Here is a 15,041-nt window from a genome sequence, read left to right as displayed (position 1 = left end):
GAAATACGGGGGACCCCTACGCTTTTTGTCCCCCGTATTTTTGGAACCAGGACCAGGCACAGAGCCCGGTACTGGTTGTTTAAATATGGGGGAACCTCTATCATTTTTCCCCCCATATTTTTGCAACCAGGACCGGCTCAAAGAGCCCGAGGCTGGTTTTGCTTAGGAGGGGGGACCCCACGCAATTTTTTTTTTTTAAATACACACTTTCCCATCCCCTTCCCACTGATAAACATGCACGGATCTCATGGATCCCTGCATGCCTATCCAAACACGGGATAAAAAAGCAGGTCTGTTTTTTTTTAGCACTTTTTTCACGAATTGTATTTCTGCACGGCAGTGTTTGGCTATTGGGGGTCATTCCGAGTTGTTCGCTCTGTATTTTTTTTTCGCAACGGAGCGATTAGTCGCTAATGCGCATGCGCAATGTCCGCAGTGCGACTGCGCCAAGTAAATTTGCTATGCAGTTAGGAATTTTACTCACGGCATTACGAGGTTTTTTTCTTCGTTCTGGTGATCGGAGTGTGATTGACAGGAAGTGGGTGTTTCTGGGCAGAAACAGGCCGTTTTATGGGAGTGTGCGAAAAAACGCTGCCGTTTCCGGGAAAAACGCGGGAGTGGCTGGAGAAACGGGGGAGTGTCTGGGCGAACGCTGGGTGTGTTTGTGACGTCAAACCAGGAACGACAAGCACTGAACTGATCGCAGATGCCGAGTAAGTTTGAAGCTACTCAGAAACTGCTAAGAAGTGTCTATTCGCAATTCTGCTAATCTTTCGTTTGCAATTTTGATATGCTAAGATTCACTCCCAGTAGGCGGCGGCTTAGCATGTGCAAAGCTGCTAAAAGCAGCTTGCGAGCGAACAACTCGGAATGACCCCCTTTGTCGGCAGTGTTTGTGATTTGCACTTTTTAGTAAATTACCGATTTCTACCAAATTGCAGGCGTATTTGACCGATGGTGTATTGATTCGTGATTTTTTCCTAGGACTTCCAAAATATTACGAATGCCCTCATCACTGCCGAGATTTTTGCTTAGTAAATTACCGAAATGACACTTTGAAGAAAAAACGGCATCTCGGTCAAAATCGGGACCTTAGTAAATATACCCCTTAGTCTCTATGTCATATGTAGAGATGAACCAAAAAAATCTTACATAGGGTATATTTTACGCCCAAACTTAAGTTTTTAATGGGAAAAGATGACATGTCTCCTTTTGTTTTAAGTATGGTTCCCTGGATGCTGACTTAAAACACTGTCTTTGGTTATGTCACCTAGTTCGTTGCCTATGGTCTGCCCTTCAAAGTTATATAAATCACGATCTACAGCTACCCTTTACCGTCAGTACTATATGGGCCTTCTGGGGGATAGTCCCTGCCGAATCTAGAATTGGTTTGTCTAGTGGTAATCCGAAATTATTAAACAAGCTGGCCGCCACAGCTAAAAAGACAATATTGTCCCAATGGATATCCCCCGACCCGGTACCTATTACTCTATTGTAGCCCAGGTTCTCATACTTCTTTACAGTAGATTGGTCCGAAGTTTCCTTGCAAAAGGAAAAACGAACTGCAGTTTTCTTTGACACCTGGTTGCCTTATATCCAGTGGCGCCGAGAGAGAGGGGGGGGGAGAGGATACAAATTACCCGGGCCCAGGTCAAATAGAGGGGCCGAGTGAGGGTCCTCCCAGGCTTGCTCCCCCTTAACTTGCAGCAGCAGCTGCAGCTTTTCTCCGTAGCCCAGCACACGCTGCTGTGTGCTGGGTTAGTATGTGGCCATGGTGGCAGTTCTGTATTTTTTCTAAGGATGCATGGCCACGCCTTGTGTGATTAGGCCACACCCCCTGAAAAGTGCCAGGGCCCAGCCAGGCTCTCGACTGCCCTGCTTATATCACAACACTACCTCCAGAGAATAAGACACTTCTACGTCAGAGCTTTTAACTACGTGGTACAATAGGACAGTACTAGACACTGGTCACCCTTTTTAAGTTGAGAGTGGGGTTTCTCTATTTCTATACTTGTTCAAAGGTTGTAATTTTGCTATTGTGCCTTCTTGCCTTTCGATTGACTTCACATACATTTTTCTTGTCTGTAATGTGACTCTACTTCATCTCCGACTGATGATGTGTGAATATTTTCTATGTCTATAATTTTCCTGTCAATAAAATGCTTTTCAGAAAGAAAAAAAAGAAATGCTGTATCCAGAATAGAGGTAGCATTTGAGGAGCCGTTCTGTGTAGTCAATCACTGTATTCAATTAGGAAAAAACTTCCAAACTGTGAAACACTCACTATAAATCTACATCTGAATTCACAGTGACTGAAGAATAAAATATCAAACCTACCATAGCTTGTAGATGCTGTGTAGCTGTCTGGAAGCCAGCAGATGAAGTGTCGTTATATTGAGGTAGGTAAGTTTCATTTAACAGTTTGAAGGAACCCACAAACATTTTGCATTTCTCAGTGGAAGCAGGCTGGACAGTTGGACTCCCTGGGTATTGTGTAGCAGACATCAATGCATCAACTGACTCCTGGGTGAAATTCATGGTATTTGTGAAGCCATTTATAATGACTGGGAACTCTGTCAGAATAAATACCAATTAATACAACTGCAATGATACAACTTTATGTTAGCCATTGCTAATGTTGGGCCAAGTTAGTAGATCACCTCTTTTTTTATTTGTCTTATTTTGGGTAAAGATACAAAAATTTCCAAGTGAAGTAAAGATAATCGCAAAATAGGATTTTCTGTCCTATATAGTATAATATAATATTGTAGCATGATTTGCACTAATACAACTGATGATACCCTGCTACCTCTCTTTCCGATCAGTCACTGTGGTTTTGTAGCACCTGAGCACACTCATACCCTGTTCACACTGCACAAATAATCCGGTATTTTGCCGGGTCGACATGGGTCGATGTGCAGTGTCAACGGGTCACTGTCGAATTCCCGAGTCGCCTGACCCGGTAATTTGACCCGCGAATAAAAAAGGGTTATTCCCGGGTTATTACCGCGCCAGGCGCAGTGTGAACGGGTTACCCAGGTCGATGCGACCCGGTACCAGTTCACAGCATAGGGAGAGGCGGTGCAGAGATGATCCTATGCTGGCTCTGTCCCCGCCCCTGATGGCAACGGGTCGGGAGGCCAGTCTGAAAGGGTCCAATGCCAGGTCGCACCCAGGAAGGACCCATTTGCACCTATTTACAATTCCCGAGTGCGACCTGGCATTTGCAATCTGAACGGGGTATTACTAGAGATTTTGCAATCATGTGTTCACAAACTGTCTAGCCAGCACCATTTATGGGGATATTGGGAGACATAGAAAATTTGGCGTCACATTGCAAATGAGAACAAAATACTTTTTGTTTAACTTTGCCAGCAAAGGCCTACCCAAACCTAACAGATCGTCATACCCTAAACTCACCCAAATCACCCACATAGCACACTTGGTGGTAAATCTACTAAGCAGTGCATTTAAAAGCCATTGCGTCTTCTGTGGCTTTGACTGCTGCAGTTAAAAGGACAGTAATAGTAATGAAGAAAAAAAAATCAGGGTTATGCAAAATATAAATGTATGCACATGAAGGCATGAAGCTACTGTAAATTTACATTCTGTGCAAAGGTAGAAGAAATTGACACTGTATCTCGTATATTTAACCCACATCAAACTTTATAATGTGTTATTCCTAATGATTGGATTTCTTTTATGAGCTACAATTGTGGCACAGACCCTTGACAACAGAAAATAGGGCACAATCACTGCTGTTGTGCTCTGTCCATGGTTTAAATGAATAAAACATTTTTCAGAACACATATAATGCAGTCATAATAGCATTGGCGATCCTTACGGTATGTAGTCTATGTGCCGCATTCAAATCATATCGCACCCCTATCTCCCGTCTAAAGCGATGGGAGATAGAGGGGCAATATTCATATTGCCCCGTTATTGCGTTGATCCTGCTCATTCCAGTCTGGTTTAGATGCGTCAAGCACCTAAACCTGACTAAAGTAATGGGCGCGATCGTGTAGAGACCCGTTTGGGCGTCCAAATGGGTCTCTTTACACGCATTCTAGCTCACTATCTCCAGGGATAGCGAGCTGAAATGAAGTTGTCGCGCCTGTCGGCAGTAACATTAGAATACCACCGGCGGGTGCGATAGGGGGCGGGAGAGACAGGCCAACATTTTAATCCGGCCCTATAGATCTACACTAAAATGTCAATAGGAAGACCACTAATGGTCAACATGCATTACGATGACAGGGACAAAAGGTCCACATGACAATGCTCAACACAGTTTTTTTTTTTATTTAAACATTTTTTCCAGCTTTTTCATAATTTAGCACGTGAACTACGATTGGGAAACAGAGGGGGGATATTCAAATGTGCCCTGTTATTGCGCTGATTGCGCTCATTCCAGTCTGGTTTAGGCGCATCAAGCGCCTAAACCCGACTAAATTAATGGGCGCGATCGCGAAGAGACGGTCTCTTTACACACGTCAGCTCGCTACCTCTAGGAATAGCGAGCTGAAATGAAGAGGTTGCGCCCATCAGCAGTAACAATAGAATATCACCCACGGACGCGATAGGGGGCGGGAGGGACAGGCTAACATTTGAATCCGGCCCTATAGATCTACACTAAAAGGTCTACAGTCAATAGGTAGAACACTAATGGTCAACATTCATTACGTTGACAGGGTCAGAAGGTCGACATGTAAAAGTTGATAGAGTCAAAAGGTCAACATGACAATGCTCGACACAGGTTTTTTCATTTTTTTCCAAATAATAATAATAATAATAATAATAATAATATCTACCTGTTTTGTGTCAACCATTTCCATGTTGACCTTTTGACCCTGTCTACCTTTTTTCCTCTATTCCATGTCGACCTTTTGACCCTGTCGACCTAATGCATGTTGACCATTAGTGGTCTTCCTATTAACTGTAGACCTTTTTAGTGTAGATCTAATAATCCACACCCGATCCCTACACCTATCTTCCACTGTGCCCTCTGTATGTTATCAGACAGTTGCTCCTGCATTGAGCACCCTGTCTTCTACATCAAAGCCTCAATGTCACCTATAAACTCAAAGTGGGGTATGCAATTAGTGCTGATTTTTTCTACAAGTCAAAAAACTGCACTTTTCGCTGTTTTTAGGGCGAATCTGGATTCGCACTATTCAATTTCAGTGCCGCTTTTTTGTCTTGTCGAAAGTGGCGCCACTGGTGAAAAACACGTGGATCGGCGAAATCCCTGCATGTTCCACGTGTTTTGTCGAACGGACAGTGGGTTTTCACCGGTTTTTGAGGCCTGTTTTCGCCCATGCCGATTCGCCCAAAACAAAAAGTGAAACGCCATGGCGAAAATGTATTAAAAATGGGCGAAAATGCCCGCAATTGACTAGGGTGGGTCGAATTAGTTACTTTTTTTTGGGGTAGCCGAAAAAAAACGGCACTAATTGCATACCCCCCAAAGCCACAACTCTCCCATAACAAATGTTTAATAGCTTGAACAATATTTGCTGCCGTGAAACATACAGCATTATGTGTTTCATTTTTATAGTACTCTGTTGTATTCTATTACTATATTCTACTTACCCAGGAAGATCCTAGCGCACAGGACCAAACCAGCTATTGCCAGTAGTAAAATGAATCCACTCAGATAATAAATGCAGCAGGAACAACAGCTGGCACAGCAGCCACAAGACATTCTCCTGGACTGAAACAGTGTAAGAGGATAATGACATGTGTCCACTCAAATTATTATTGATGTTAGTATCATTATTATTACTGTTATATACAGATCATATCTGTGCAGTAATTGTCACTGTTCTACCTATGTCAACAATAAACTAAAAAAGATGGGTAGTGTTGCCTGCGGTGTGTAAAGCAAATATAATGCAGAGTACACACATAAGAAATCATTTATTATTCTATTGCAAATAAAAGATTCAAAAACTATATTGATTCAATAATAAATGACTGTCACAATACTGATTAATCTAAAATCATTTGCATAAAAATAAGAAGACCACAAATAAAATTAAAAAAGCGTAAAAAACTACTGTAATGTAAGGAGTAATGGAGACCCACCAGCTTTTTTAGCATAAATAAGCACAGTGTAAGCTCTGGCATGCAAAGCAGTCTCAGATAGTAACATAGTTAATGAGGTTGAAAAAAGACAAGTTCAACCTATATATTTCGATCCTATACTATTCTCTATATAACCATAGATTTACCCATAGTGACTCAAGTGAAGACCGTTTTTCGTCTAGTTGACAACTAGAATGCATAGTTTTTCTAAAATACATTTTTCTAAAGTACATTCATTTAAGAAGTTATAGCCTTGGATATCTTTTAAGTTAGAAATTTATCTAACCTGTTTTTAAATGTATTGACCGAGTCCGACATTACTACCTTCACTGGCAAAGAATTCCAGATCCTTACTGCCCTTACTGTGAAGAACCCCCTCCTTAGGTGGGTATGAAATTTCCTCTCCTCTAACCTCAGAGGGTGTCCGCGTGTCCTGTGTAGACAGAGCCGGCCCTAACCAATATGATGCCCTAGGCAAGATTTTGGCTGTTGCCCCCCTAGCACCACCGCTAGTTCTGCAAGAGATACCTGGCATGAATCAGCTGGCAGCTCTGCTAATGTCGGGTGCCTTTTGTTTATGAAAATGCATCTTATTTGCATTGCTATGTGGCTAGGATGCACAAGCAGCTTCTGCTGATTAAAATGATATACAGCATGTGTATATTGTGTGTGCGACTGCGGCTGTATCTGCATACGAAATGCTACATTACAGTGATTTCCAGGAATACACACAGAATATGGGCATGCCGCATATCATTTTAATCAGCAGAAGCTGCTGGTGCCCCTAAGCATACCAAATGCCCTAGGCAGTTGCCTAGTTTGCCTATGCCTAAGACCGGCTCTGACCCGACGTTAGCAGAGCTGCCAGTTGACTCACGCTGGGAACTACATGTGTCATTATGTGTATAAGGGCATTAATAATGTGTAACATATGTGTAAGGGGCACTATGTGTGTCATTATGTGTATAAGGGCACTAATAATGTGCGGCATATGTGTAAGGCCAAATGTGCACACTGTTCTTATTTAAATTACAGGGGGTAGGAAAACAAAAAAAAGGACTGCTATGGGTGGGGGGTGATGGTGCTGGGAAAGGGGTGCAGGGTCAGAGGCGGAACTAGCGGTGGTGCTAGGGGGCACCAGCCAAAATCTTGCCTAGGGCATCATATTGGTTAGGGCCGGCTCTGCGTCAGGTGCCTATTTTTTTATGAAAATGCATCTTATTTGCATTGCTATGTTGCTAGGATGCACAAGCAGCTTCTGCTGATTAAAATGATATGTGGCATGCCTATATACTGTGTGCGACTGTGGCTGTATCTGCGTACGAAATGCTACACACAGAATATAGGCATGCCGCATATCATTTTAATCAGCAGAAGCTGCTGGTGCCCCTAGGCATACCAGATGTCCTAGGCAATTGCCTAGTTTGCCTATACCTAGGGCCGGCTCTGTGTGTAGAGACTTCTCAATAAGCAGATCTCCTTTTAGCTCCATGTATTGTCCCTTTATATATTTATAAATATTTATAATGTCCCCTCTTAAGATGCATACACACTTGCCAAGAAAATGAGTGACATTGCTAGTTTCACCCTTCCTGAGCGACATAGCTCACTTTCTCGGCAAGTGTGTGTGCCGCAGCCGACTAGCGATGCGCAGCCCCGCGGGTCGTTAACGATCCGTTATGAAGATCATATCGCTCAGTGTGTATGCCGCAGTCGACCAGCGATGCATTAGTGACCCGATATGAACATCATATCGCTCAGTGTGTATGCTCGGCTGCCGATCGGCCCGGGAGGGGAAACACTAGGCGATGTCGCTCATAGAGCACAACGCCTAGTGTGTACCCACCTTTAGATGCCACTTTTCTAGTGTAAACATATCTAACATAGTAAGCCTTTCCTCATAATCCAGTGCCTCTAACTCCTCTATCAGTTTTGTAGCTCACCTCTGAACCCTTTCAAGCTCTAAGATATGTTTTTTATAATGTGGTGCCCAGAATTGTACACAATATTCAAGATGTGCCGTACCAGTGATTTATATAACTGCAGGATTACGCTTTTATCCTGTCTCAATTCCCCGTTTTATTAAACATCTTAGTGATATTTGGTGGACCCCTTTCTTTGAAAGTAAAGCATTCATAACCAAGAACCAGAAATAACGACACTGAGACTTGAATTTTGGCAGAAAATTGCTAGCTATTTATTTGTCCCTAACCATTAGGAAACCTGTAAATAAAGAAATTAATTTAATATGCCGCTCCAGCTGGCATATGGTGGCGGCCCAAAAGAACGGCTCAATTAATCTAAATTAACCTTAAATAACTTAACCCTATAAATTTACTAAAAACTTACCATAAACCGGTAATAGGTGACAACTCAACCCCCACAGTGACTACCCACCGCTCCTGGGTGCCCTGCCGCTGCCTTCCCGGACGGGTGGTCAAGCGGCCATAAGTCGATGGAGGTGAGTGCACCTAAACCACAACAAACTGTAAAACACTACAGTTTTCCCTACAATACCAAACTGCCGTTCTTTTCCGCCAATAAATAGCCAACGAAAACAGCCAACAACTTTAAAGCCAAAGCACCACGTGCCAAAATTTCCAACTACCAGGGCGGGAGGGTGGGAAACCAAATCACCAAGAGACTTAAGATGGCTTCACCTTCCCTATATATATATCAAGCCCTCCCCCTAAAGAAGGCTGTACTTTCCTCACAGCTAGGTCCACCCCTCCCCAGATGTTTAACTCTTTTCTCTCCTATGCAGTCAATACTCTCTCCTAAACATCTTAGTGATATTTGGTGGACCCCTTTCTTTGAAAGTAAAGCATTCATAACCAAGAACCAGAAATAACGACACTGAGACTTGAATTTTGGCAGAAAATTGCTAGCTATTTATTTGTCCCTAACCATTAGGAAACCTGTAAATAAAGAGATTAATTTAATATGCCGCTCCAGCTGGCATATGGTGGCGGCCCAAAAGAACGGCTCAATTAATCTAAATTAACCTTAAATAACTTAACCCTATAAATTTACTAAAAACTTACCATAAACCGGTAATAGGTGACAACTCAACCCCCACAGTGACTACCCACCGCTCCTGGGTGCCCTGCCGCTGCCTTCCCGGACGGGTGGTCAAGCGGCCATAAGTCGATGGAGGTGAGTGCACCTAAACCACAACAAACTGTAAAACACTACAGTTTTCCCTACAATACCAAACTGCCGTTCTTTTCCGCCAACAGCGAAAGACTCATCCCCAACAGTCTTTCGCACCGCCACCATAAACCTACCCTAACTCCTGCAAAGCGAAACCTAGATCCTCCAGAAAAAACATCATCCCCTCATTGGATAGATGTACTCCATCGCGCCGGAAAAGGTGGCTGTCTCTGAACCGTATCCTCGGGTGGCGAACCACCCTCCCACCGTGGGACAGCACCCACTTTGCCACCGCTCCGTTCACCTTTTTCCGGGCCTCATCAATCTGGCGACCATCCGCCACACCCCTCCAACACAATCTTGGCACCATCATGGAAAAAACCAACACACAATTGGTCCATGCCGCGGTCACCCTTGCCAGATCCTGTATCATGGCCCACCGCAGATCCAAGGATGTCCTCTTCCCCAAGTCGTTGCCACCTAGATGGACAACCAACACTTTAGGGACTCCATGCTTGCTGGCCTGACTCACTAACCTACTCCTCAGCTCACCCCACATCATTCCTCGCCAGCCAAGCCATCTGACACCCTGTACTCCAAGCAATGCCTGAGACCCTTCCGAGGCCACAAACCTGGCCGCCCAATAAATGTAAGAGTGGCCAACCACCCAAATGGTCAAATTGTCGTCAAACCATCCTGAAGGGAAAAAGAGGGGTAGAATTGATTACTAAGAGGCTTATTAATTGTTTATACTGAAGCATCTGCCAAAAAAGAAAACTTTAGATCTCGCTATTGTAGCAGTCACGGCCTAGCCGACTGCACCATGTTTCGTAGCCAATTTAAAAGCGCAATTAAAGACACAAAGGGGAAAGATCAAATAAAACAAACAAAATAAAAAACAGGAGGGGGGGGGAGGGGGGTATAAAATGGGAAACACATGTAATAACTCAGCTGGAGGTGAAACGTAAAGACCTGCTGAGGGACTCTGATTAGACCAAATTAGCCGAATTGTAGATTAGAATTCAGTCCGTCAAGTCAGGCAAAAAAATCGCAAATAACTCCAGGCCCCCGCTGCCGACTCATGCCAGCAACGGCGAGTAGCTAATCCCTGAGTAGGATAAAACAAAAACAAAAGGGGTAACATCAACAGACGCACAACCATAAATTCACAGAACTGTAACAACATAATACATTGCAAATTTAAACAAAGCACCAAGCGCAAACCGACCGCTCATGTGACGGGGCGAATATATCGTCTATAGCTTGACGACTTCCATCGCCCCACCGCCTGTATTTCAGTTCTGGAGCAACCCGCCGCAGCAGCCGACGTCGCTGCGCCTATGCGAAAGGAATGGGTACCGAAAGCAGTGGGTGGGAGGCCCAAGCCCGCCAAACAGCGACTCAGCATCCATCGAAACTGGTATTTCGTGACTGGCAGCCCATCATAATGCAACAGCCAAGACCCCTCCTTAACGGGTCGCACCACCACGTATTGCCTTGCCAGCCCCACCGGGCAAACGCTCTCCTCCAGCGCTGGGACCATTGTAACCCAGCGTCCTCTCCCCACTTGATCCGTCTTGGAGCGTCGCAACCTGCACAGCAAGGACCTCTCACCCACTACTACGTCTCCGACCAGCATGCGCGAATCTGCTCTCTTGGAAGGCGCTACCAACTCAGAAACTCGAAAGGCCCCGTGGTAAGCCATAGAGAACGCCAAACTAAACAAAAGCGTCTCAAACTTGGACGACGCGACTCGCCCAACTGCCTCGATGACGGCCGGCAACAACGCCGCATCGATGGGCCGCCTCCTATCCGGTGGCGACGGCGCGACTCGCGCCCACCCTTTCATTGCCTTCCGCAGAACCTCGCTTTTTGTTACGTCAGGGACGCCTCGCAGCTTGCAGAAAAACGATATGCCTGCCAAATACCGCGAAACCACCGCTCGTGACCTACCGGAGACGTACAGCTCCCACATAAAAGAAAGCATCAGCCTATGCCTGCTCTTACCTTGATGCTGACGCCCCTGGACAAACTCCTCCCATTCACTCCAAGCTTGTCCGTACACCTTGAGCGTGGCCGGCGCGATTGACCGCAACGCTAGACCCTCCAGTCCGGCCCGATCACCTGCCAAACATAACCAGGACAGTGAAAACCTTGCTCTTTGGCCTCAGGTGCCAAATCCCAAAATCTCTCCCACTGTCCACGCGACAACGCGTCTGCGATTCCGTTTTCCAAACCGGGCACGTGCTGCGCTCGGAACCATAGGTTCCTACGCAAGCATGTCAAAAGCAATTGCCCAAGTACCCGCAGTACCACTAGCGATTTCGCCCTCTGGTTATTAATCGCATGTACCACGCCCAGATTATCGCACCTGAACACTATGCTGCGGTTAGCTAACCGATCGCCCCAAACTTCCAACGCTACCATAATGGGAAAAAGCTCCAGCAGCACCAGATCTCTTGTAAGACCCTCGCTATGCCAGTTTGCCGGCCAAGATGCCGCGCACCACGATCCCTCCAGAAAACAACCGAATCCAGAGGCACCTGCAGCATCAGTAAAAAGCTGCAAACTCTCGCTGTCCACGGCTGGCGCTTGCCATATGCTCACCCCGTTGAAATCCTCCAGGAACGAAGCCCAGACGGCCAAATCCCTTTTTAATTCCGAGGACAATCGAACGAAATGATGCGGCCTGGCACACCCCGCTGTTGCCCTTTCGAGCTTCCGGCAGAAAACCCTGCCCATCGGTATCACCCGACAAGCAAAATTCAGCATGCCCAGCAAGGACTGCGCCTGCCGCAGCGTGACTTTACGCGAGCCGCTGAAACGGCAAATAGTTTCGCGGAGCTTTGACACTTTGTCTTGGGGCAGGCGACACTCTCCCGCCACGGTGTCAATTTCAATCCCCAAAAATGATAGACAGGAGGCCGGACCCTCCGTTTTATCCCTGGCTACCGGGACACCGAAGTGGTAAAAAAGGGCTCGTGTGCTAAACAGCAAGTCGCCGCATCTTGTGTCAGTAGCCGGCCCCGCACACAGGAAATCATCGAGGTAATGTGCAATCCCGTGACCGCCTGACGCAGACTCCACGCACCAATGAAGAAAAGTGCTAAAGCGCTCGAAAAACTAGCATGAAACGGAACATCCCATCGGCAGACATTTGTCGATGAAATACTCCGCCCCAATCCGAAAACCCATAAAGCGAAATGAGTCCGGATGCAATGGCATTAATCTAAAGGCTGACTCAACATCAATCTTAGCCATGAGGGCCCCGCTCCCGTAGCTGCGGACCATCTCTAGCGCCTCGTCAAATGACTGATACACCACCGAGCAATGAGCCGGTGGTATTGCGTCGTTGACCGATGCCCCTGGCGGGTAAGAAAGATGCTGAATGAGCCGAAAAGCGCCCGGAGTCTTCTTTGGAACTACCCCGACCGGGGAGATGACCAAGTCATCCACCGGGGGTGACTTAAACGGCCCCTCCATCCTGCCCAACCTGACCTCCTTATCCACTTTCTCCCGTAACACAGTCGGCAAGGCTCGGGCGGACTGAAGGTTCCTGTGCGCGCGCACTGACACTTCGCTTGCAACAGGCAAGCGAAAACCGAACTTAAAACCGTCTAACAAAAACTTTGCATCCCTTTTATTAGGATACAGACCCAACCATTTACCCATAGTTTCCAACTTAACTGTCGTTGGTGCTCTGCTGAGCGGTCCCGCTCGCGGCCTGCTTAGGGTAGGGTTGTTTCCCCCGATTGCCTTGTCGTCCCCCTTTGAAACAAGAGGAGGCTGGGTGGGTTCCACCGCACTGCTGGCAAGAGTGGCGAAAACGACACTGTTTGCCAAATGAACATGTTCCGCTGTTAAAAGCGAAGCATTTCCCCCGAGGGGCAGACCGCCCGCCCAGGCGAACGGCCAACCCGCCTGTCTTGGGAAATCCCCCGTCCGCCCCCGTTCCCTGCGCTGACGACCCCCCGCGGCGCCCACCCGTTCCCTGCTTCTGGGTCTCTTCCTCCCGCTGGGATGCCCGGGTCACTTTGAGCCAGACCTCCACGTCTTTGAACCCAAAGTCCATGACCCGTAACCCGTCCTGCTTCTCCCGAAACTCTTGGTCATATCGCCGCCATTCCGAGCCCGAGGATGTGCGCTGCATGTCGTGCACGAGATGAAGGTACCGGATGATATTCATGTGTTCTTCCGGCCTATCCTCCAAATAGCAAGCCGCAAACACCCAAAATCCGGCCAGCCAGTTATCAAAAGACCTGAAAGCTTCTGCCCCCATGCCCTTCGTAGCGGCCGCCGCTTTGTAATCCTTCTTCATGGCCTTAGTCAAACCGAATAAGTCCACAAAGTCACCCCTACGTATCTTTTTGCGGCAGCTGTCTCGCAGCCCCCGCATAACTGCGGTGTACTCGCAGCGCACTACCCCCGGCAGGTCTCGCCTCTTCTTTGCCCTACGCTCCTCTTCACTAATTCGCCTGCGCCGCTTACGCCTTTTCTGCTGTTTTGCTGCCCTTTTGGCAAGTTTCTCGGCCTCCTTCCTTGCCCTAGCAGCACTATCAGCGTCGGACGCTTGCGACGCCAAAGAGGAGGATGAGGAGGAGGACGAAGAGCTACGCGAACTCGAGCTTGCGGTGGAAATTGAAATAGACTGTACCAACTCACCGGATGCCGTCGACCTCTCCGACCCGGATTGTTCGTCGTCTTCATTCCAATCGTCGTCAACCGCGAAGTCTGCCGAATCCCTTTCACCTTGGTCCTCTGTGGAAGACAAAACAAAAGAGGGCCCGGCCCGCGCATGCGGCGCACGCCGGGCACCCCGTGTGGAATGCGCAGTGACCGTGTTCCCCTGCCTCTCACGGTCTGATCCTAGCTCCAGCTCCGCCGCGGCAGCCCCCAGCTCTCGGCAGGCTCGTGCCACTCGCTGCGCCGCTGATGCCCTGCCATTGCCTGACCGCCTGCGTCCCGCAGCCTGGCCGAAATCCGCCGTCGCCCTAGGGGAGGTCACTGCAGCTAATGGCCCAAGAGCCTCCACCACCGTGGCCAGTGCCGACGCCATGGCCCCAGGAGGATCCCATGCGGCGCGACCCCCGGAGACGCCGCCCGAAGGACGACCGGTCCTTGATTGGGCGCGAGCCCGCGCCCACCGACCGCCCGACGCGCCCAGGGGACCCTGCCCCTCATGCTCCAACCCGAAGGCAAGAGCCCCCCGGCCGGCCCAGCCGCTCTCCCTCTCCGATCCTTCCCCTTCCCTATCCAGGGAAGCAGAAGAATCCCCTGGTCCTGGGGAGGACCCGCTGTCGTGCGCAGCGGCCCGGGCCGCGGCCCTGCGGCCGCTGACCCATTCCCTGTCTACCCTCCTGCCGCGGGACCCGCTGCGTCCTGCGACGGTCACAGGGACCTGCTGCCCCCCCGCGCGTGCTCCCCCGCGTGTCACCTGACCAGCGGAGAGTGCACCCGCATGCTGCTGGCGGCCACCCCTTGCCGGTCTTGCTGTGCCCCCAGCACCTCGAGCACGCGTCCCACGTCCTCCCGCCAACGGCCTCCCGGACTGCTCCTCTTCCTCGGCCGCCACGCGAGGCTCCTGTATAGTCCCCGCGCGGCGACCGCCAGCTCCCTCCAACGTCCTCTCCCCCCGCCCGGCCCGAACGGCCGACCGCGGCGAGGAAGGAGAGACAGTGTCTGCCGCTCTTGGGCGCCCCCCGCGGCGCGTACGCGCGCGCCCGCGGGCGCCCGCCATGATCCCGGGCTCATCGGCTCCCGGCGGGGACGGCCGCCGCCCGCCGATGCTCGAGCGGCCTGCA

General features: G+C 48.6%; 1 protein-coding gene across 1 annotated transcript in view; it reads right to left on the bottom strand.

Moving 5' to 3' along the window:
- LOC135030978 (transmembrane protease serine 11D-like) overlaps nucleotides 1-15,041 on the bottom strand; it is a 213,772-nt gene that overhangs the window by 72,174 nt on the left and 126,557 nt on the right. The window contains exons 3-4 of the mRNA XM_063953977.1: nucleotides 5,593-5,713; nucleotides 2,338-2,573 (exon numbers count right to left, since the gene is read on the bottom strand). Coding sequence (XP_063810047.1) covers nucleotides 2,338-2,573; nucleotides 5,593-5,713 — 357 coding nt within the window. The remainder of the gene's footprint in view (nucleotides 1-2,337; nucleotides 2,574-5,592; nucleotides 5,714-15,041) is intronic.

The sequence above is a fragment of the Pseudophryne corroboree genome, chromosome 2 (genome assembly GCF_028390025.1).
Source record: "Pseudophryne corroboree isolate aPseCor3 chromosome 2, aPseCor3.hap2, whole genome shotgun sequence".
NCBI classification, from domain to species: Eukaryota; Metazoa; Chordata; class Amphibia; order Anura; family Myobatrachidae; genus Pseudophryne; species Pseudophryne corroboree.
Note: the sequence above shows the minus strand (reverse complement) of the source record. Positions and strands in the feature narration are given on the sequence as shown.